At 44.7% G+C, this 21,989-nt stretch overlaps 1 protein-coding gene across 1 annotated transcript in view; it reads right to left on the bottom strand.

The window, feature by feature from the left end:
* The window catches only part of CCDC148 (coiled-coil domain containing 148), a 100,015-nt gene that overhangs the window by 35,883 nt on the left and 42,143 nt on the right, over positions 1–21,989 (bottom strand). The window contains exons 5-10 of the mRNA XM_075284490.1: positions 20,839–20,921; positions 14,645–14,808; positions 14,145–14,240; positions 13,889–14,064; positions 2,455–2,593; positions 1,657–1,863 (exon numbers count right to left, since the gene is read on the bottom strand). Of these exons, the coding sequence (XP_075140591.1) occupies positions 1,657–1,863; positions 2,455–2,593; positions 13,889–14,064; positions 14,145–14,240; positions 14,645–14,808; positions 20,839–20,921 (865 nt within the window). The remainder of the gene's footprint in view (positions 1–1,656; positions 1,864–2,454; positions 2,594–13,888; positions 14,065–14,144; positions 14,241–14,644; positions 14,809–20,838; positions 20,922–21,989) is intronic.

Raw genomic sequence — 21,989 nt, 5'->3', positions numbered from 1 at the left:
AAATTGTGAACTTGCTGGGCAACATGCACTACAGAGTGATGCCTTTAAACAAGTGCCTTCAGAACAGGGAATGAAACTCCCCCATTCCTATGATCAGTGGGATCTGAGAGGTCGGACCCCCACTGATCCCTAAGTTATAGATAGGGGATAATTAGTTTTCTTAGGAGAATTCCTTAAGGTCAGAGCCCCACGCTGCGAAACACAGAGGTACCTGCAAAGCGGATTCTGGTTAATCTCATCCACATATTGCAGAAAAATATCCGTAACGAAATTGCTGCGATTTCAAAAACTGTTGTGATTTTGTAAATGGCAGCATGTCAATTATAGCTACAGATGCGCGCACAGTTATAAGAGGGACAGAAAGTCTACAGAGCAAAACTCTAAGGATTTTCTGTGAAAAGCGCTGCAGAAAAAAAACGCAGTGCATTTTCACCACAGACTTTTTCGCAGCGCTTTTTGGCTTGCTACGTGCGACCTCAGCCTTATACTACACAGTCCAGTCATATTAATGTGACCACCGCCTACTTTTGACGTCAACATTAAATAACCAATTGCAGAAGGCGCGTGTCATCAGCCATCTGAGTGCACTCATCATTGTATGTATGCACAAGTATGCATCTATCCTTGCGGACCATGTTCACCCCTACATGTGAATTGTTTTTCCTCAGGATGATGGCATCTACCAGCAAGACAATGCGACGTGTCATAAAGCTCGCAGTTACATGCGTGGTTCGAGGAGCACCAGGATGAGTTTACTGTACTCCCTTGATCAGAAAATTCCCCGGACTTGAACCCAATGGAGAATCTGTGGGACCACCTCGATCGGATTGTTCGCACCATAGATGCTCAACCGCATAACCTAGTGCAGCTGGCCACGGCACTGGAGTCGGCATGGCTCACCATCCCAGTGACCATCATCACAACATGCCCTCTCTTCCTGCACGTCTCGCAGCGGTCCGCTCTGCCAAAGGTGGTTATTCGGGATTTTGACAGGTGGTCCCATTAATGTTACTGGACTGTGTGGAAAACTCTGCAGAAAAAAACGCAGCAGAAACATGTTGCGTGTTTTTCATTTTGTCTTTCTTCCCTTATTATATCTATAGGGAAACCACCATTGTGTCCGCAGGGAAAATTGACATGCTCTGCTTTTCTGCAGCATTTTTTTGCCGCAATGTGTAAATCGGATTAGCCAGAATCTCACTCACTTTGCTGGTATTGTAAAACATACAGTTTTTTTTCTGCTGCATTTCCGCAACGTGAAAGCCTCAGCCTGACCATCTAAATAGTGTCACTTGATGAGAAGAACCTGCTGAGCCCCTTGATAACATAGACAGCCCATTGATTTCCATAAGAAGTGTGTAATACTTCCTTTCTCCCTTAGGTGGTGCTGCAGGGTAACTAGAACTGATCACTGGTGATCACAGCCGCAGGACACCCAATGATCACCTCATAGTTGGGAGACCTATATAGAACAGTGATTGACATTGCCTTTAAGGAACGCTATCAATTAGATATATATTTTGTAAAGAAACATTTCCTCTATTTCCTCAACTTACTCTCTGTTTAGCCCTTTTGTCTAGGACTTGAATACCTATATGATTGCAATGGAGAGGTCTGTGAAGAGATAAGAGGTCCTCACATGTTGCAGCCACTTACCTTCTCTTTAAGTTCACTACAGATGTCGTTCTGAAGTTTTCTGTCACTTGCCACAAAGAGCTCCATTTCATAGACAGAACAAGCCTCGGCCATGGTCATCGCTGCCTTGATGAGAAAATCTTTTTTATAGCGAGTCCAGCTCTCCATCAATGCTCGTCTTTGATCTTTATTGAAGCGTTGCGAGTCCCACATCTTTTCATGGCTCACCTACACGGGGAACGTAATGTAAGTGACAGCCGAGCTCCCTGCTAGGCCCCGCTCAAACACATGCAACAACGGAGACCTGCGCTTCATGGTCATCACAATGGACACATCTGAATCCAAAACAATTAAAGAGTCACGCACACCCTTCGTACTCCTTCAAGCTTGTAACAATGTCTACCATGGGGATTTTAGGAACTATTCTCATTCAGGGATGTACTCGTACTCCATGTAGTCGCTGTTTGCCCCGGACTGTTTGAAACAACAATGGCAAAATTATTTTAGAAAACACCAGAGGGGCAGAAAACAGTTTAAGGCTAAGGCCCCACGGGTACTTCCGTGTACTTCCTGACCCCTTTCAACACGGAAATGTGACTGCTGTGCCAATCACGGGCTCTAGTGGGTCAGATATAGTATGAATCTGAATCCACCCCCAAAACAGCAGGTCACTCCTATCTGGAGACATGGGGTGTATTGGCATACAATAGTTCTTTTTTAAAGATCAACGTGAAAAGTTGAAGAATGGAACATCGAAGGGTTTTTATTCACCGTCTTCATAGCCAGAATATTTATAGGGGTTACAATAAATCTACTTACCAGCTCCTGTCTTGGTTTATGAGGAAGGTGTTTAGATAACATATCCAAGTACAACATCCTTCTATTGGGAAGGTCACTTGGATACTGGCTAACAATGGTATGAAATATCCAGTGATCTTCTTCAGTCCATTTACAATCTCTACAAAACATAAGATAATTAATGATTGTTATCTGCAGTGAATAGCCTAAATGCTTAACGTGAACCTCCAGTTGTAAAACCTCTTTCCATGAATAAATCGTAAAAAACTTTGTAACGTATATAAGATATATTAATAATATGCCTAATAGAATCGTATCAGTATCTAGCCTCACACATAGAAGTCTATGGAGGGGGGAGAGAAAGTAGATACTGCCATTTAATAATTGGTTTATACCCATACCAGGACCATACGGATGGTTAGTGTTCTGGTAGTCTTCCCATAGTGAAGGTCAGATCCCTGTACAGTAGTTAATACATGGAAAGCTGCCTTTACGAGTGGCCCTACGTCAGGTGTCAAGATGGCTTCTCAACCCAATGCCATTTACAGTCTTAATCCTCAATCATGTAGTACATATGATGTCATTATGAGCATGGTCAAGGACTATAGAGACATGAAAGCCTAGAACTTTCACCCCACAGTCTTGACTTCATCAGAATAAAACCCCTTAAAGCGATTCTATCACTGGATACCCTTTTTTTCTGACTCACACGTAGGAATAGCCTTAAGAAAGGCTATTCTTCTCCTACCTTTAGAAGTCTTCTCCACCACACCGTTTAGTAGAAATCCGGGTTTTCTTCGGTATGCAAATGAGTTATCTCGCAGCACTAGGGGCGGGCCTCAGCGCTCAAACAGCACTGGATGCGTCCCCAATGCTGCGAGAGAACTCTCCAGCACCGCCTCCATCTTCTTCTGGAACGCCTTCTCCCTGCATCTTCTTCCGTCCTGAGTTTCAATCTTCTAGACCTCGGGCCGAGCTGACTGCTCATGCCCGAGCCACAAGAAAATGGCCGCTTACACAGTAAGCTGGAGTAAGCGGCCATTATCTTGTGGCCGCTTACACAGAAAGCTGGTGTGAGCAGCCATTTTCTTTGTTAGTCAGAAAAAAAGGGTATCCAATGATAGGATCCCTTTAAGCAGTGGCGTAACTAAAGTCTTGTGGGCCCCGGTGCAATCTTTTGTCCGGGCCTCCTACCTCATCCCTACAGAGAACTCTTGATAGTGATGGTTCCGGATGCTAAGGAGTTTAATCCACCTTAGTGTGGTTTGGGTAATCTGTGGATCTCCTTGGCTTATGGGCCAGATGGAAACTGCAATCTCAATACTGATGCCAGTGCTTATGGGCCCCCATGCGACTGCACCCTCTGCGCCCCCCAAGTTACGCCCTTGCGCTTAAGGTTTGGTGACAACAAAATATGTGCAAACTGACACTCAAGTTAAATTTTGGACAGACTGAGGCAACCACAACAGCGTAGGTGCCGAGTCCACTGCAATGGGGAATCTGCAGAAATAAGAAGGTGGAGGAACGCAAACAGATTGAAGATTTGCAGGAAAAACATATTGCAATTAAGTTCTCAACAACACAACAGCATCTGCTGATAGTCGTGCAATGTCAACTTCTTACAGGGAAGTTAAGCACAATCCTCGGCATCTTCCACCTACACATATGTCCTTATTGATGCCGTATCCAAATGATAGAAATCTAACCTGATTTAATGATAACGTATACATCAATTATATCTTCTCTTCTCCTGCCAATGTCGCTTCATGTACCGCTCCCTAATATAACACTTCATGGCTCACTGAACGCACAGATAAAACTTGGCTTTGGAGTAAAAAAACCTATATAAAGAACTGAAGACTAGTGCCAATATACAGCGAAAATCAGCTCGTACCCACAGGCAAAACAATAGAGGAACCTTGCAAGTGATCCAGCTTGGCTCGCACTATCAGGGTAATAATAGCAGATTAATAGTAGCGTGTGAAGCGCTAAATGTCTTGGATGAGCTGATATTACATTTCTATGATCAATACTGAAGGGGGTGAAGTCACCTACACTGCTGCTTGTCAAGGGAAAGCAAAAATACCAATTTTTAGTTGGCCAAAATCTAGGACCTGGAAGCAGCCCCAACACCTAAGAGAACTCATACTGTGGTGTATGCATAAATCCTGCCTGCTTTGGGGGTGACAAGCCAAATATGCCAAGATTGTTACTGAAAATTCATGATAACATGTCAGAGATGTTAATAAAGCACCCGATGTGTGATATTGATTAAAGTATACCTCCCAACCGTCCCAGATTCAGTGGGACAGTTCCAGATTCCGGGTCTAGTCCCGTGTTCCTGGTCAGCTGGAGGTATTTCCCGTTCGGAGAGGACACCGTTGAGTTGAATACTTTGGTGACGGCCCTGGGAGCTGTAGGCGCGGTGTGATGACATCATTCACCTTGCATCTGCGGCTCCCCTAACACTCCAGGACAAGAGACTGCAAACTATGCAGCAGGGCAGCGAAGAGAGGTGAATATCAGTGTTTGTTATGTTAAACTTTGGCAGATGAAGAGAGGCATCAACCTGTACATCAACCTGTAGGGGCAGATGGGGGGCACAACAATAAACTTTGGGGGCAGATAGAGGATGACAATAAACTTTGGGGGCAGATAGAAAGGGCATATGTAGGAGCATATGAAGAAGGACATTAAACTGGAGTCAGTTGGAGGGGGAACTGGAAGTGGACACTGTTGTGTCCGACATAAGAAAGGACAGAAATATGCCTCATCATTTTTCAGAGCAGACCCCTACTTGCCAAGATTGCCCTAGCAGCCTACAGGAGAATGGCCACACCCTTGTTTTTTGTGTATGGCCCTCTTATTCAGACATGACTGGCAGATAAGATACCAAAGTTACATGTAAAGTCAATGATAATGCTACGGCGCTGGAGATTATGGCGCTGGACTCTCTGCCCTTCTGGGAGTCCCTTTCCTTGGAAGTTAGTAAGCATGCCCCATACACATCAGGCGATGACTGGTCCTGCTGAAATTGTTGGGTTTGCCAAATCCTAACCCTAAGCATCCTAGCAAAATAAAGACAATCATATCCAGTATCCATGGCCCCCACCATAATGCTAACTGTATACTGCATGTGCCCACCTGAGAAGTCAATGCACTGTATAGAGTAGATGATACTATAAAGTACATTCATCTTATAACATTGATACTACATTATCATTGACTTACACGTGACATCACTAAGCCGTTTACTACCATTAGTTCCTTGTACACATGGACTATTCTGAGAAGACGTGGGAGGCCAAGCAGACAAAGCCGTCACAATACTCGCTGGTCAAAGTCTTTAACTTCAAAGCACATTTCAGTGAATTAAGTTTAACTATTGTGAAGTGAACGCCGGCTAATGTGTAAGAATCTTAGCACAAAGCCGTGTTTCATCATATCGGCAATGAAATAGGCCAAAGAACTCCTGGACCCCCTAACAGCCCTGAAGCGACGTGAAATTGCAAAGGAGTTTGATGCTGTACTAAGGCCCATTGTCTTCCCGAGCAGGTTCTTACATCTGTTTCTGTCAGGAACACTCCGTCCTCCTACACTTGTGCAGAGACCGGCGCAGTGTGACTCCCAGGTCCTTCTCTGCACAAAGACATCTAATTACTCTGCCAAGCCCAGGACTAGAAAGAGGGATTTCCACTGAAATGAATAAAGAAGCGACTTTTATGTCAAGAAAATCTCGTTCAGAAAAGCATTTTATCAGATGCAATAAGAAACAGATTAGGGCTGACCAGCGGGGCCGCGCAGCGCTCTGAGAGTCCGCTCGTACCGCTCCGTGGTGACAAATCAGGACATAATTGGCAAAGCTTCTGGGACTACAAATACCATGGAAAGGGTAAGTTCACACTGAGTTTTTTGATCAGGATTTTGAGGCCGTATCCGCTTCAAAATCCTGACCACAAAGACGGCTCCCATTGAAATCAATGGGAGCCGGTCAGTTCTTTTCTCTGGGAGCGACATGCTCATTCTTTTAGGCGGATTCGCCTCGCAACATCCGCCTGAAGACACTCCCGACTAGGCCCATTCATTTGGGCCTAATCCGGGGCGGAGTGCGAGACTGGATGCCGATGCACTGCACTGGCAGCCAGTCGCAGCTACCCGTATTTTGGACTGGAACCTGAGGCAGCCTTCGCCTTAGGTTCCGGTCCAGAAAACCCCATGTGAACTTACCCAAACGCTTTGGTTGCATTATAGTAATCTATGGTAGAAGACCTTGACTTACCGTAACCCCAATACTGAATATATTATAGAACAGTCATGCTGCAGGGAATCTGGGTCTCCAGACTGTTTGGGATCAGGAATCCTACCGATGTTTGGGTCAGATTTTTCAGTCCAGATACCTCCATATGCATGACGCCTTAGGCTAAGTCCCCACGGGCCGTATCCGCAGCACTAAACACTGCGTGAACTCATTGCGGTTCTTTCCGCAGCGCTTTTAAGAGAAAGTTCACAGAGTTTTCCTCCGCGGACTTTCTCTTAACATTATATCTACGGGAAAGCCGCCGGCGTTTCCGTAGATATAATTGACATGCTGTGATTTGCAAAGCTGCAACGGCTTTGCAAATCACAGCGTGTCTGCGCTGAGATCTTTTCCGCAAAGTTGGGATGGCATTCGCATGAATCCCATCCACTTTGCCTGCACTGTACAACGCTGAGATTTTTCCCGCAGCATCTCCGCTGCGGGCAAATTGCGGCGTTTACGTCCTGTGGGGCCCCGGCCTAAAGGGACTAAACCACTCACAGGTGTCCCAAATATTCCAGATGTAAAGCTGTCCATGACCATATTGTATAAAAAACCAACCCCTTATACTTACCTAGTATCTATACCTATAAGACAATATGTTAATTAGGCTCTCTACAGTCAGGTGGGCGGTCCTGGGCTGGAGGAGATAATCTGGAACTGCCCCCCTAACATATTGGATGCTGAAACTAACAGATGATTGTGATTGCTCAGGAATGGTGAGGGCTACAGGAAAAAGTCCAACTGTGCTGGAAACAATGGAGTGGCAACTATAAGGCTAAGGCTATAGGACTGTATGGTGAGGCGTTTTTTGGAGGAGGAATTTGAGTCCGTTTCCTGAACAAATTCCTGACCAAAACAACTCTGTGTGAACGTAGCTTTAAAGGATGAGTTGGGCGTCGTTGCCTCTTTAAGGATCCTACCAGAGGCCAACATCACAAAGAGGCAGGCTTTGGTATCTGGAGATGTCTGTCTACCGCTCTTGTTAGTATTCACATGCAGGCGTAAGAAGCCTGGCACAGTGCTGAGGTTCTGGCACAAGATGGTAACCAAGCCATATGTACTGGCAGCTTTATTTCAGCTGAACAGCAATATTGCAATTGTAATCAGCTGCAAATCTCCTCCAATGTGAATTCACTTGGCCAAGTATTATATATATGCAATGAATAGAAGAGGAAAGAGCTGGTTATTTTTACCAAGGCTGGTTGGGTACAGGAGAGCGAGGAGCTCATACTATGCTTGAAGTACAGCAGGTATGTTGTAGCCACCTGATATTCAGCTTCACAGTCGCAGAATGTAATTATTTTCCAGCTACATTGGCATACCAGAAGAGAGGGAGCCCCTTCAATGGGTCTGGGTCCTAGAGGACTCTCACCAAATGTTTATCAGAAAGGTCACAACCAACCTTAAGGCGGGGTCCCCATCTACACATTGCGAATCTCATTTACACATTGCAGAAAAATATGTGAAGTGAAAATGTTGCGATTTCAAAAAACGTTGCATTTTTGGAAATCGCAGCATGTCAATAATACCTACAGAAACCCTGGCGTATTCCCTATAGGTACACAGTCCAGTCATATTAATGTGACCACCGCCTACTTTTGACGTCAGCGTTAAATAACCAATGGCAGAAGGCGCGTGTCATCAGCCATATGGGTGCACTCATCATTGTGGAAGGCACGATGGATCAACACAAGTATGCATCTATCCTTGTGGACCATGTTCACCCCTACATGTGAATGTTTTTCCTCAGGATGATGGCATCTACCAGCAGGACAATGCGACGTGTCATAAAGCTCACAGTGTACGTGCGTTGTTCGAGGAGCACCAGGATGTGTTTACGGTACTCCCTTGGCCAGCAATTCCCCAGACTTGAATCCAATTGAGAATCTGTGGGACCACCTCGATCGGATTATTCGCGCCATGGAGGCTCAACCACATAACCTAGCGCAGCTGGCCACGGCACTGGAGTCGGCATGGCTCAACATCCCAGTGACATCATCACAACATCCCCTCTCTCCCTGCACGTCTCGCAGCGGTCCGCTCTGCCAACGGTGGTTATTCTGGATTTTGACAGGTGGTCACATTAATGTGCCTGGACTGTGTAGAATTAAAGCAGAATGTCCACAGAAGAAAACTCTGAGGTCTTTCTGTGAAAAGCGTTGCGGAAAAAACCAAACGTGTTCCGCTGCAGGTTTAGCCTATAGTGGTTTTACCACCAAATACCCGTATGCCATGAACGTATGATAGATGCAGGTCCCATCTGTAAAATGAGTCTCCCCATCCTCTGCGCTCCAGGACACAACTGCGAGACTGTCAGCTAAGGTCGGGTTTTACGGAAACGGCGTAGCTTTGCCCAGCGCTGCATTGTACTTAGTGGTGCTTTAATAATATAGTGAAGCATTGCCAGTTCTTTGACTTCCTTTCAGCGATGATTATAAGACAGATAATGGAGCTTTTTCTTCCTTAAGCGATGCAGAACTGGTAATTGAATTTCTGATGTTAAATGATCATTTGCTATAATGCTCCGGTATTAGCTGTAATGCTCTAATTCATAGGACGTGAAATGGAAACAGGTTTTTTTTTTTTTATTTGGTTTTGGATGCTCCCGGATTACTCGAATGCAATTCACACTAATCCTTTTGCAGTTACTGTAGTGGGAAATTAAATATTATTTCAGTAAAGTAATAAATAGCAGATAGGGTAGCGCTATAGACAATGATGTCTCGCCGTTCACACACATTGCTAATTCCTCTTTGCTGAAAGGAATTAAACCATAAAGCAGAACTGTCCGGCGTCCTCCGTGTGGTGGGTGGCAGGTTAGATAAGTTCCAGAAATCTCTCGGAAAATGTAAATACTGTATTTTTATGTGTGCAAATGTTTTCCTAGTCAGGGCCGCCTTCCCATTTTTAGTATGTATTAGCAAGTAAAATACCATTCTAAAAATAAGATTATTCTGCGGCGTTCAGAAAATGTACACGTACTGTAAAAGCTTTAAAACTCGCCATCACAGCTGGCCGCTGGTTTAGCAGATAGCTGTGGGCTTTTTTTTTGCATAATTATAGGAACACAATATAAGGGGAGGTATAACTCCCATCAGATATAACCAACCATATATATATATATATATATATATATATATATATATATATATATATACACACACAGGTTCCTGAAATAAACAGCCTTGTCAATAACCAGCACAAACCAGGACTACTTCACCACCTCTCCATATCTATACTGCAAGAATTGGGGTGCAAGAAGGTTTCTGATACAGCAAGCTGCCTCCCAGCTATAGTCAGTCTAGATTAAAACAGTACCCATGATCTAATAGTTATTAACTATACTCTTACATCATTGTAGGAATACAATATAGTAGGAAATATAACCCCCCCATCACTCAATCCCCCCCTACCCATCCTGTTCAGCAAGCTGCCTCCCAGCCACAGTCATTGTAGCTTAAAGGGATCCTAACATTGGATAGCCTTTTTTTCTTGATGACATGTAGGAATAGCCTTAAGAAAGGCTATTCTTTTTGTACCTTTAGATGTCTTCTCCGCGCCACCATTCGGTATAAATCCCGAAATGAGTTCTCTTGCAGCACTGGGGGTGGTCCTCACCGCTCAAACAGCACTGGAGGCGTCCCCAATGTTGCGAGAGAACTCTCCAGTGATGACTCCATCTTCTTCTGAAACTCCCTCTCCCTGCGTCTTCTTCCGTCCCGAGTTTCAATCTTCTAGGCTTCGGGCAGGGCCGACTGTGAATGCCTGGGCCACAAGAAAATGGTTGCTTACACCAGTTTACTGTGTTAGTGGCCACAAGAAAATGGCTGCTTACACTAGCTTACAGTGTAAACGGCCATTTTCTTGAGGTCTGGGCATGCGCAGTCGGCTCTGCCCAAGGCCTAGAAGATTGAAACCCGGGATGGAAGAAGACACTGGCTGGAGATTTCTCGCAGCATTGGGGTTTGAGCGCTGAGAACCGCCCCCAGTGCTGCGAGAGAATTCATTTGCATACCGAAGAAAACCCAGATTTCTACAAACGGCAGCGCGGAGAAGACATCTAAAGGTAGGAGAAGAATAGACTTTCTTAAGGCTATTCCTACGTGTTATCGAGAAAAATAGGGTATCCAATGATAGGATCTATTTAAGCCAATACCTACATGACCTATGGTCTAATAGTTAATAACTACTACAACATAGGTAACAATGAACAGAATTTTGGATGGTCTTTATGTCATACTGAGTAATTGCTTATGTTGTAGCTTATTGCTCTCTTACCTACGACTGCAAATATAAACCAAGATCCCTCCTTCAGCAGTTATAGATAAAGCCAGAGACGTCGCATGGAACTGGCATATTTTGGATCTTTTCCAGTCCTCTGCTGGTTTCTATAAATGCACATTTTCTCACTGCTGGAACCTGTCAAACTACAAATCGGGCCCAGTCTGCAGGCTGATGTTATAGAGCGGAGTAGATTGATGTAAAGGTTTGTGGGAATTCAGTATCACTTGTCATATACACTCACCGGCCACTTTATTAGGTACACCATGCTAGTAACGGGTTGGACCCCCTTTTGCCTTCAGAACTGCCTCAATTCTTCGTGGCATAGATACAACAAGGTGCTGGAAGCATTCCTCAGAGATTTTGGTCCATATTGACATGATGGCATCACACAGTTGCCGCAGATTTGTCGGCTGCACATCCATGATGCGAATCTCCCGTTCCACCACATCCCAAAGATGCTCTATTGGATTGAGATCTGGTGACTGTGGAGGCCATTGGAGTACAGTGAACTCATTGTCATGTTCAAGAAACCAGTCTGAGATGATTCCAGCTTTATGACATGGCGCATTATCCTGCTGAAAGTAGCCATCAGATGTTGGGTACATTGTGGTCATAAAGGGATGGACATGGTCAGCAACAATACTCAGGTAGGCTTTGGCGTTGCAACGATGCTCAATTGGTACCAAGGGGCCCAAAGAGTGCCAAGAAAATATTCCCCACACCATGACACCACCACCACCAGCCTGAACCGTTGATACAAGGCAGGATGGATCCATGCTTTCATGTTGTTGACGCCAAATTCTGACCCTACCATCCGAATGTCGCAGCAGAAATCGAGACTCATCAGACCAGGCAACGTTTTTCCAATCTTCAATTGTCCAATTTCGATGAGCTTGTGCAAATTGTAGCCTCAGTTTCCTGTTCTTAGCTGAAAGGAGTGGCACCCGGTGTGGTCTTCTGCTGCTGTAGCCCATCTGCCTCAAAGTTCGACGTACTGTGCGTTCAGAGATGCTCTTCTGGCTACCTTGGTTGTAACGGGTGGCTATTTGAGTCACTGTTGCCTTTCTATCAGCTCGAACCAGTCTGGCCATTCTCCTCTGGCATCAACAACGCATTTCCGCCCACAGAACTGCCGCTCACTGGATGTTTTTTCTTTTTCGGACCATTCTCTGTAAACCCTAGAGATGGTTGTGCGTGAAAATCCCAGTAGATCAGCAGTTTCTGAAATACTCAGACCAGCCCTTCTGGCACCAACAACCATGCCACGTTTAAAGGCACTCAAATCACCTTTCTTCCCCATACTGATGCTCGGTTTGAACTGCAGGAGATTGTCTTGACCATGTCTACATGTCTAAATGCACTGAGTTGCCGCCATGTGATTGGCTGATTAGAAATTAAGTGTTAACGAGCAGTTGGACAGGTGTACCTAATAAAGTGGCCGGTGAGTGTATAGATCTCTTATTAATCTCTCTTGTAGCACCAATATAATCTGCAGCACGTTACATATATTGGTGGAAGTTCTCAACCTCCGCTGCAGCGATTTTCTGGCATGGAAGGCCGCCTCTTGTGGCAAAGTTGCAGCACATCCCCCATTCTGCGCCTTGGTTTCCCCTTGCTGCAAAATTGGGAGGAGCGGGCCAGGGACACCTCAGTGCATCATAATTATAACTTATATTTACCTCCGTAGTAGCGCACTGGCCATTACCTCTTCATAAATCAGTTGTGCCCTGCGCCTGTTGGTGCCTTTGCTAAGATTGGTTTAGGAAATACCAAATCTGCCCCAATGTCATCACTTACTGTACTGCAATCTATTCCTTAGCAAAGTGGGAGGAAGCCGGAGTACCCGGAGGGAGAACATACAAGCTCCTTGGTCAGACTGAAAATCAGAACTTTAGCGCTGCACAGCAACAGTGCTAACTACTGAGCCACTATCCTAACCACTGAGCCACTGTGCTGATGTCATCCTCTGCGCATTCTGGGCTTCTTTATGGAAAAACCAGATATAACGCTGTATGAAACATCACTTATTTCACTGGAACTTCACGGAATTCAATGGCGCTAATCAGGGGTGAACCTGGGCTTTCTGCCGCCTGAAACGGCGTGAGAAAGCCCCCCCCCGGAGGAGGGGCGTAGCTGAGGGGACGGGGCCGCAAGAAAGGGGCTGGACCGAGCGGAAGGGGCGGGGTCGAGTGGAAAGGGGGTGTGGCCAAGCGGAGCGAGCGGCGTTTGCAGGCAGAGAGCAGACAGGGAGAGGACCTGCTCTCTGCCTGAGTGTGAGGGGCGGCCGCTGGAGCAGCGCTGCGTCCAGCAGTGCCGCCCGAATACACCGCTCGCTTCCCGTGTTGGGCTGCAGACACGGTGACGCTAAGCCAGTCCAGGACAGCTTGTCCTGGACTGGCTTAGGTCAGCAAAAATGCCGCCCTCCCGAGGCCCTGGCATAGCACCGCCTGAAGCGGTCGTTTCAGGTCGCCTCATGGGCATGCCCACAAAAGAACAAAACCAGAGAGTAAAGCCTTGACTTTCTGCTACGGATATAAATGTCTGATTTTAATCTGAGGTAGGAACATATCCTTAAAATGTAAAACATGCAAAACCAGGGTAGAGGTGAAGTGACAAATAAGAGTTGAGCCGATCTTGAGATTTCAGGATCGATTTTAAAATCCGATTTCCGATCATTTTCCAGCCGATCTCGATCGTGAAATTTGCTCGTTCGTCAATCGGGATCCGATCTTTTCCGATCCCAATCACTCAACCCTAGTGACAAACAGACCATGTCCTGTGTATATGGTCAGTAGACACTGGTGATGGCCACTGGTGATGGCTACTGGTGATGGCCTGTGTTGTGATCCAACACAGGCTACCATATCTCACCTGTCTATGTCTTTGCGTTCATTATCAAGTTCCTCCATCTTGGACTGGTATAAGCCAACAAGCTGCTGGTATTCAGATAAAATAGAAGCTTTCAGCTCAGGATATGGACAGTACAGCTCCAGAACTGGCGGCACTTCTCCAATCTGCCATGTTGTCTCTTCTGAATGAACACATTCCTGTAAGAAGACGGTGCGACACCTGATATAAGAAGTGTTGCCTTGCTTGCTAGAAGACACCTTCATGGAGATTTACTTACCTGAAGGTCACAGTCCAGAAGGTCATTCTCTAAAGAGCGCTGCTCCTGAATCAACTTTTCAGTTAATGCTTCTTGTTGACTCTTAACAGATTCAACCTATAGATAAAAGTTTCAGAGGAGAAACAGTGACGTAATAATAATAGTACAGTACAATATACATGTGAGATAAGCGTGTCCAAGGCCTATCTCATAGCTGGACGTTCTGGAGAAACTTTATTGATATCGTAAGTATAATTTACAACTGAGATAATGAACATTATATATAAAAAAGTACAATAAAACATCCAGGATTGATGTAAGAACACAGACATGCCTTAGAGAGCCATCGCTCGCCAGGTCGAGTATATAACACATCCATCATAGAGACCGTGTAATGGTTATTTCTATACATTTATTTGGTATTTCTGTGTCAATTCAATTTTCTCAGCGCCATAAGCTATGCGAGGCAATGAGAGAAAGCGGCATCAGTACATGTAATGGAATAGAGGGAAATCACCAACCTGCTCCATAATATTCGCCGGATCAAAGTCATTCTCCATGCGGGACTCAAGGAATGAGCGATGTTGTAGTTGACAAATCCTGTGTTTTAAGTCGTCCCTCAGCTGCCATATTGGATGTATTGTGCATGCTGTATACTCATCTCGCTCCTCCGATAATTGCTGTTCTGCTTCCAAACAGAAAGTTTTATCACTTAATGGCAAGTGAAGAATTAAGCTCTCGACTGCCGGCGGGAACGCCAACGCAGGGAAGAGCGAAGCTCTGAGGCTCCTCGGGGATTGCCGAGGTTAAGCAAGTTAACGTCCTCAATCCTTTTTATCTGTCTATACAGCTTCTCGCATTTTTAACCGTACGGTTTGGTTTTCTTATCAGATACAGTCAACACGTATAGAATCCTTTCCACATTACAAGAAAATTCAAAGATTTAGTTGTAGCTTTTAAGGAAAGGACGTTAACATGGAAGCAGTGGAGGCCTTGGGTTTTCAAGAAGTGGAGATCTTAAAGGAGTTGTGGTGTTATGGGCACATCCCAAATCCACAGAGACAATGCTGCAATGGCTGGGGATCCAATCGATGGGTTATCCAAGATGGGGGGTCCAAAGCCACCTTGTGAATGGAGCATCAACACACTTGTGTGACCAGCCCTCCATTCACAGTTATGGGGCTGTTGGCACTGGTCGTACACACACATAATAGTGCCCCAATCACAAGGAGGCTTTAAACTAAGTTCACACTGGGTTTTTTGGACTGGAACCTGTGGCGGTGGCCACCTCAGGTTCCGGTCCAAAAAACAGGTAGCAGTGACTGAATGCCGATACATTGCACGCACTCCGCTCGGGATTAGGCCCAATGAATGGGGGTGTCTTCAGGCCGAATTGTGAGGTGAATCGGCCTGAAGAATGAGGGTAAGTTCACACGGGGTTTTTGGGTCAGGATTTTGAGGCCGTATCGATTGATTTGAATGGGAGCCAGTCAGGTGGTTTTTTTCCGGGAGCCGGTTTGTTCCGGCTCCTAGTAAAAGAAGCGAGGTGCTCATTCTTCAGGCCATTTTCCCCTTGTGATTCGGCCTGAAGACACTCCCTCCTCCCGACTAGGCCCATTCATTGAGCCAAATCCGGAGCAGAGTGCGCAACTGGATGCCAGGGCAGTGCACCGGCATTCAGTCACGGCTACCGGCTCCCGGAAAAAACATCTGACCGGCTCCTATTGATTTCAATGGCAGCTGTCTTTTTTGGTCAGGATTTTGAGGCGGATACGGTCTCAAAATCCTCACCAAAAAATTCAGTGTGAACTTAGCCTTAGGTAGACTTTTGACCCCTGTTCTCCTGATGGCTGGGGGAACCCAGCAGTCGAACTCCCAGTAGTTGGACACTTATCCTCTCCTTTCCTCAACTCCTCCTTTATAGGGGTTGTATGAAATCTAAAAAAAAGGGCTTCAGCAGTTAATTCCCTATTTGTTATGACCCACAGGTTACCAAGCTGGTTCCGACCCCAGCTGACATGACGGGAACCAACATTCAGCTCCGCCTGTGTTCACTTCTAAATACCTGTACCATGGGGTCTGGCAGATTTGATCATTATAATAGTCTTATAGTACAGGCAACTACCCGTGAACACAGGAGAGGAGGGATCAGACGAAGCATGTAGTACTGCACTGTACTGTAGAGAGGCGCTACTAGACAGACAATCTCCGCATGCACTTCAGCAATTGCTTGGACTGATTTGCTAGATCTTGCAGTCAATCAGATCTGCCACAGATCAGCATAATGTACGGTATAAATAGTTATAATGTCATGGACTGACCGCTGCACGCTAATGGTATTGTAACCTGAAGACCCCTTGGCTGCGCTCACTCTAACCCGTATAAAGTTATATCAAAAACGTAAGTCGGCTCAGAACGGCAGAACCATTTAGATAATAAAATACAGCATAGTAAGATAAAAAGCAGAAAATGTTACAAAATTGCTGAAGCTTAAAAAGACTATGGTGAGAAGTGATAAATTTACATTCTCTCCAGGCAGCAGACAAACACCCGTTCTGCATACATATAAGAGACCAATAACCAGGGCGTGTATGGGGCATCAGACGCAATGGTCACAGTCTGTAAAGCTCTGCATGGAGAATGTACATGATAGGGCCACCAGCAGATGTGTCACCGATTATGCTAATCACGCTTACTCATTATGCTAATTTGGAACTCTACTGTCAGGTGGGCGGACCCTGACGGTTTGCTCCACCCTAGGACCGCCCATCTGACAGTAGAGAGCCTTGTTGGGTGCTGAAACTTACAGAAATGATTGTTCAGGAATGGTGGGGGACTAGAGAAAAAATCAATTTGTAAGTCTATAATAATATAATATAACACTGTGAGAGTGCACATACAGTGCATAGTACACTACCACGAGAGTATATATAGCTTGCAGTAGCACAATCCCATAAAGCATCATGTCAGTCTTTGGCACACTTGAAATGAATGTGACCCCTTTCCCTTGACGAGAATCTAACATGTTATAATACAGGGAACGGAAATTTAAGGCTACGCAGTGAGAGAACAGATTCATGGAAACTGCTTGATCCCACGTCTTGATTCCTCGGCGCTGTCACCTGCGGTGTGTTAACAAGGTGTTTCCTTCTTCCCCTTAGTCCATGTTTTATTAATGTGGCTGCTGCGGGCTCTCGTGTATTACTGTCAATTTGTTCTGCTGATATCACTCCAAAGTCTCCCACGTCTGCTCCTTGGATGTTTCCCGTATTCTCTTCACTGTTTGTCAGATATTATTTACTGGTGATTTTCTCATTTGCATGGTTAGCGGTCGCTCATGTATATGTCTACTCTAGTCTGTTGTATCTGTACGATAGATAAGATGTGGACTGAATGCTTGATGACGGATCTGAGGTTCTTTCTACAAGACATTCACTCTAAGGGTTTAGCCTACAGTATGGGAGAAGAGGGATTTTAAAGGAGTTGTTCGGGATTTTCTCAAATCTACATGCAAACAGGGAAAGGTATACAATAAAAAAAATGTACTAGCACTGCCCTGGTGGGCACGCCTGGTCCTGCTATGACATTGCAGCCAATACTTGCCTCATTGGTGAGACTTGCATTCATGGAATGAGACTGCTGAGGCTGCAGAGATCACCTGAACAATGTAAGTCATGTTATCAGTGCAGGAGTGGCATGGAGAACTGACAGATGACAACTGGTTTGGTTCTTTGTTAAAGTCAGCTTCCTTCACTTCTGTGTGCAATGGGAAACATCATCAGAAATGTATATTACAGGTAGTGGGTGAAGCTGAGCAGCAGGTAGGAGCAGCAGGTGGTGAAGCCCATTGATGGAAAGCAGCGCCCAAAAAGCCCATTGATGGAAAGCAATACTCCAAAAGCACATTGATGAAAAGCAGCATCCAAAACCCCATTGATGGAAAGCAATGCTCCAAAATTGCATTGAAGGAAAGCAACACCCCAAAAGCCCATTGATGGAAAGCAATGCTCCAAAAGCCCACTGAAGGAAAGCAACGCTCCAAAAAGCTCATTGATGGAAAGCAATGCTCCAAAAGCCCATTGATGGAAAGCAACGCTCCAAAAGCCCATTGATGGAAAGCAATGCTCTAAAAGCGCATTGAAGGAAAGCAACACCCCAAAAGCCCATTGATGGAAAGCAACGCCCAAAATGCCCATTGATGGAAAGCAATGCTCTAAAAGTGCATTGAAGGAAAGCCACACCCAATACCCCATTGATGGAAAGCAACGCTCCAAAAGCCCATTGATGGAAAGCAACGCTCCAAAAGCCCATTGATGGAAAGCAATGCTCCAAAAGCACATTGATGGAAAGCAACGCCCAAAAATCCCACTGATGGAAAGCAACGCCCAAAAATCCCATTGATGGAAAGCAATGCTCCAAAAGCCCATTGATGGAAAGCAATGCTCCAAAAGCCCATTGATGGAAAGCAACGCTCCAAAATCCCATTGATGGAAAGCAACGCCCAAAAATCCCATTGATGGAAAGCAACGCCCAAAAATCCCATTGATGGAAAGCAATGCTCTAAAGCTCTTTTCTGCTTATTTGTATAGAGATAAAAGGACGGTCAGCAGTGGTCCTGAATAACAAATACATCATTGTACACTGTCCTGACAACCCTACAAGGTTCTGGGATTAGTTTACATCTCAAGTATATACTAATAAACTCCCTTTAAGTGAAATGAAAGTTAATGAAACACTGGATACCGGGGATTATGGAGAGAACATACAGAATCCATACAGATCTTGCTTTTGGTCAGAATCACAACCAGGATCCCCTAACCACTGAGCCCTCGTGTAATATGTTTCATATTCCATCACACAATCTATATGTAGACAGAGTAAACTTACAGTCCTTGTTAACACTGTCCAGGGATATATAAAGCTGTTTATATAAGATACATTATTCCCTGAGATTCCTTACATTATCCACCATTCCTCTTGTCATTCGTACCTTCCAATTTATCTGGCAGCAAAACTACAGGCCGGGGGCCGTGCCAGCCCCTTATCTGCCACTTGTAACTCCCACTCCCTCATCACAGAACAGCCTGTGTATTGTGCATTTAGCTCCCCCGCTTCCTGATATCTTCATCTTCTTTCACATTATACAGTATGTAGACATTTTTGTGGTGTACCATGATGAAAAAAAAAAATATATATATATATATATATATATATATATATATATACACACACACATACACACGCACCACCAAATTTGGGATGTGAGGAGACAACTGATGCAGTATGTGGTTTAACATTGTCTTTCTGAAATATGAAAGGCGTTCCTTGAGATGTTGTCTGGAAGAAGCAGATGTTCTAAAGCCGCTATATAATGCTCAATATTGGCAGTGTTTTACCTGCCCCAGTTTATGTAGGAACACTACATGTATGAGAAGATAACCTGACCACAATAAGGACATCATGGCTGGTTATCAGGAGGACACTACATGTATGAGAAGATAACCTGACCACAATAAGGACATCATGGATGGTTATCAGGAGGACACTACATGTATGAGAAGATAACCTGACCACAATAAGGACATCATGGCTGGTTATCAGGAGGACACTACATGTATGAGAAGATAACCTGACCACAATAAGGACATCATGGCTGGTTATCAGGAGGGGACACTACATGTATGAGAAGATAACCTGACCACAATAAGGACATCATGGCTGGTTATCAGGAGGACACTACATACATGAGAAGATAACCTGACCACAATAAGGACATCATGGCTGGTTATAATGAGGGACATTACATGTATGAGAAGATAACCTGACCACAATAAGGACATCATGGCTGGTTATCAGAAGGACACTACATGTATGAGAAGATAACCTGACCACAATAAGGACATCATGGCTGGTTATCAGGAGGACACTACATACATGAGAAGATAACCTGACCACAATAAGGACATCATGGCTGGTTATAATGAGGGACATTACATGTATGAGAAGATAACCTGACCACAATAAGGACATCATGGCTGGTTATCAGGAGGACACTACATGTATGAGAAGATAACCTGACCACAATAAGGACATCATGGCTGGTTATCAGGAGGGGACACTACATGTATGAGAAGATAACCTGACCACAATAAGGACATCATGGCTGGTTATCAGGAGGACACTACATGTATGAGAAGATAACCTGACCACAATAAGGACATCATGGCTGGTTATCAGGAGGGGACACTACATGTATGAGAAGATAACCTGACCACAATAAGGACATCATGGCTGGGTTTCCGAAAAGTCTCAGACCATACAAAATTCCTGCATTTACGATCATATCTATTGACAACTAATCAAGACAACAGACTGTCAGCATTTTTAATTGTCTACAGACTTATTTTTGGTTACGTTCATGGGAATTTCGGGTGCTGGAATGACTGATATATACATGGGGTTCCGCCATTTCCATTCACACCAAAATAAAACAGATATGTAATTGTTTTTCTATTATGTTTGTGTATTTTTCAAATGGAGGAAATTGTCCAAATACCAATCATTTTTCTTCTATCTCTACAGATCCACAACCAGCTATTGATCTGGGGATTCGCACCTTTTATACACAGCTTTGCTCTTTTTTTGCCTTTCATACACACTGTAAATATATGACGTTAGATATACTGTATATGTGGTAAAACTATAAGCTACTTACCATAATCTGCCATCTCTGCAAAGAACTGACACGACTTGCTTTTCTCTTCCAGGAATTCTTGTAACTGCAGCTCCATTCTATCTCTGTAATAAGATAAAAAAAATCTGAAAATGTTAATGAATTAATAAGACGTCTTTATCCACTTAGAGCTAAAAACACACAGGATGGAAGAGCGGCTGTTTATCTGTCAGGAATATTCAACGTGTTTTTCCTGAAATCACCACTGTAAGGGTATGTTCACATGGAGTTTTTGCCAGCGGATTTTGAAGCGGAATTTGCCTCAAAATCTACAAGCAAAAATGGCTTCCATTGACTTCAATGGGAGCCGCTCGCTTTTTTTCCCGCTAGCTAGTAGTGGAAAAAGGCAGCGAGATGCCCTATCTTGCCGCGGACTCCACGGCTGCACCGCGTACGGATGAGTAGTCCGGGGTTACTTCCAATGCTCGTACTACACATTACATGATTGCTGTGATCATCAACGTGCTGTAAGTGAAGTGACTGCTGCAAAGTATTCTCCGACAGAAAACAGGAAGTCTCAGCATATGATTTGGCTTGGTGGCTAGAGTTGGTGCTGTAATATTTATAGGAAGTTTTTAAATTTCAGGATAGATATTAAAATGGATAACTTTTAAAAACCCTCACTAAAAATTCCTTAAAGGAATTTTATCATTAGACTCCCATTTTAAGTTAAACACACGTAGGAATAGCCTTAAGACAAGATATTCTTCCCCTACCTTTAGATATCTTCTGCGCCCCGCCATTCCTTAGATATCCTGGTTTTTGTCCATATGCTAATTAGTTTTCTCACAGCACTGGGGGCGGTCCCCTGCGTTCAAACAGCACTGGGGCATCCCCTGTGCTGCAAGAAAACTATCCATCACCGCCTTCTTCTTGGTCTCCGCCTCATCTTTCTTGTTCCACACGTCTTCTTCAAAAAGCGCCGACTGAAAAATGGCCAAAAGACATGTGCAGTGGGCGCAGTCAGCCATTTTCCTGTGGCTGAAAAGGAAAGAAGAGGCGGCAAACAAGAAGAAGGTGGTATTGGATAGTTTTCTTGCAGCACTGAAGACCGCCCCCAGTGTTGTTTGAGTGCAGGGGACCGCCCCCAGTGCTGCGAGAAAACTAATTAACATTTGGACGAAAACCAGGAT

This window comes from Leptodactylus fuscus, chromosome 8 (assembly GCF_031893055.1).
Source record: "Leptodactylus fuscus isolate aLepFus1 chromosome 8, aLepFus1.hap2, whole genome shotgun sequence".
Taxonomy (NCBI): Eukaryota; Metazoa; Chordata; class Amphibia; order Anura; family Leptodactylidae; genus Leptodactylus; species Leptodactylus fuscus.
Note: the sequence above shows the minus strand (reverse complement) of the source record. Positions and strands in the feature narration are given on the sequence as shown.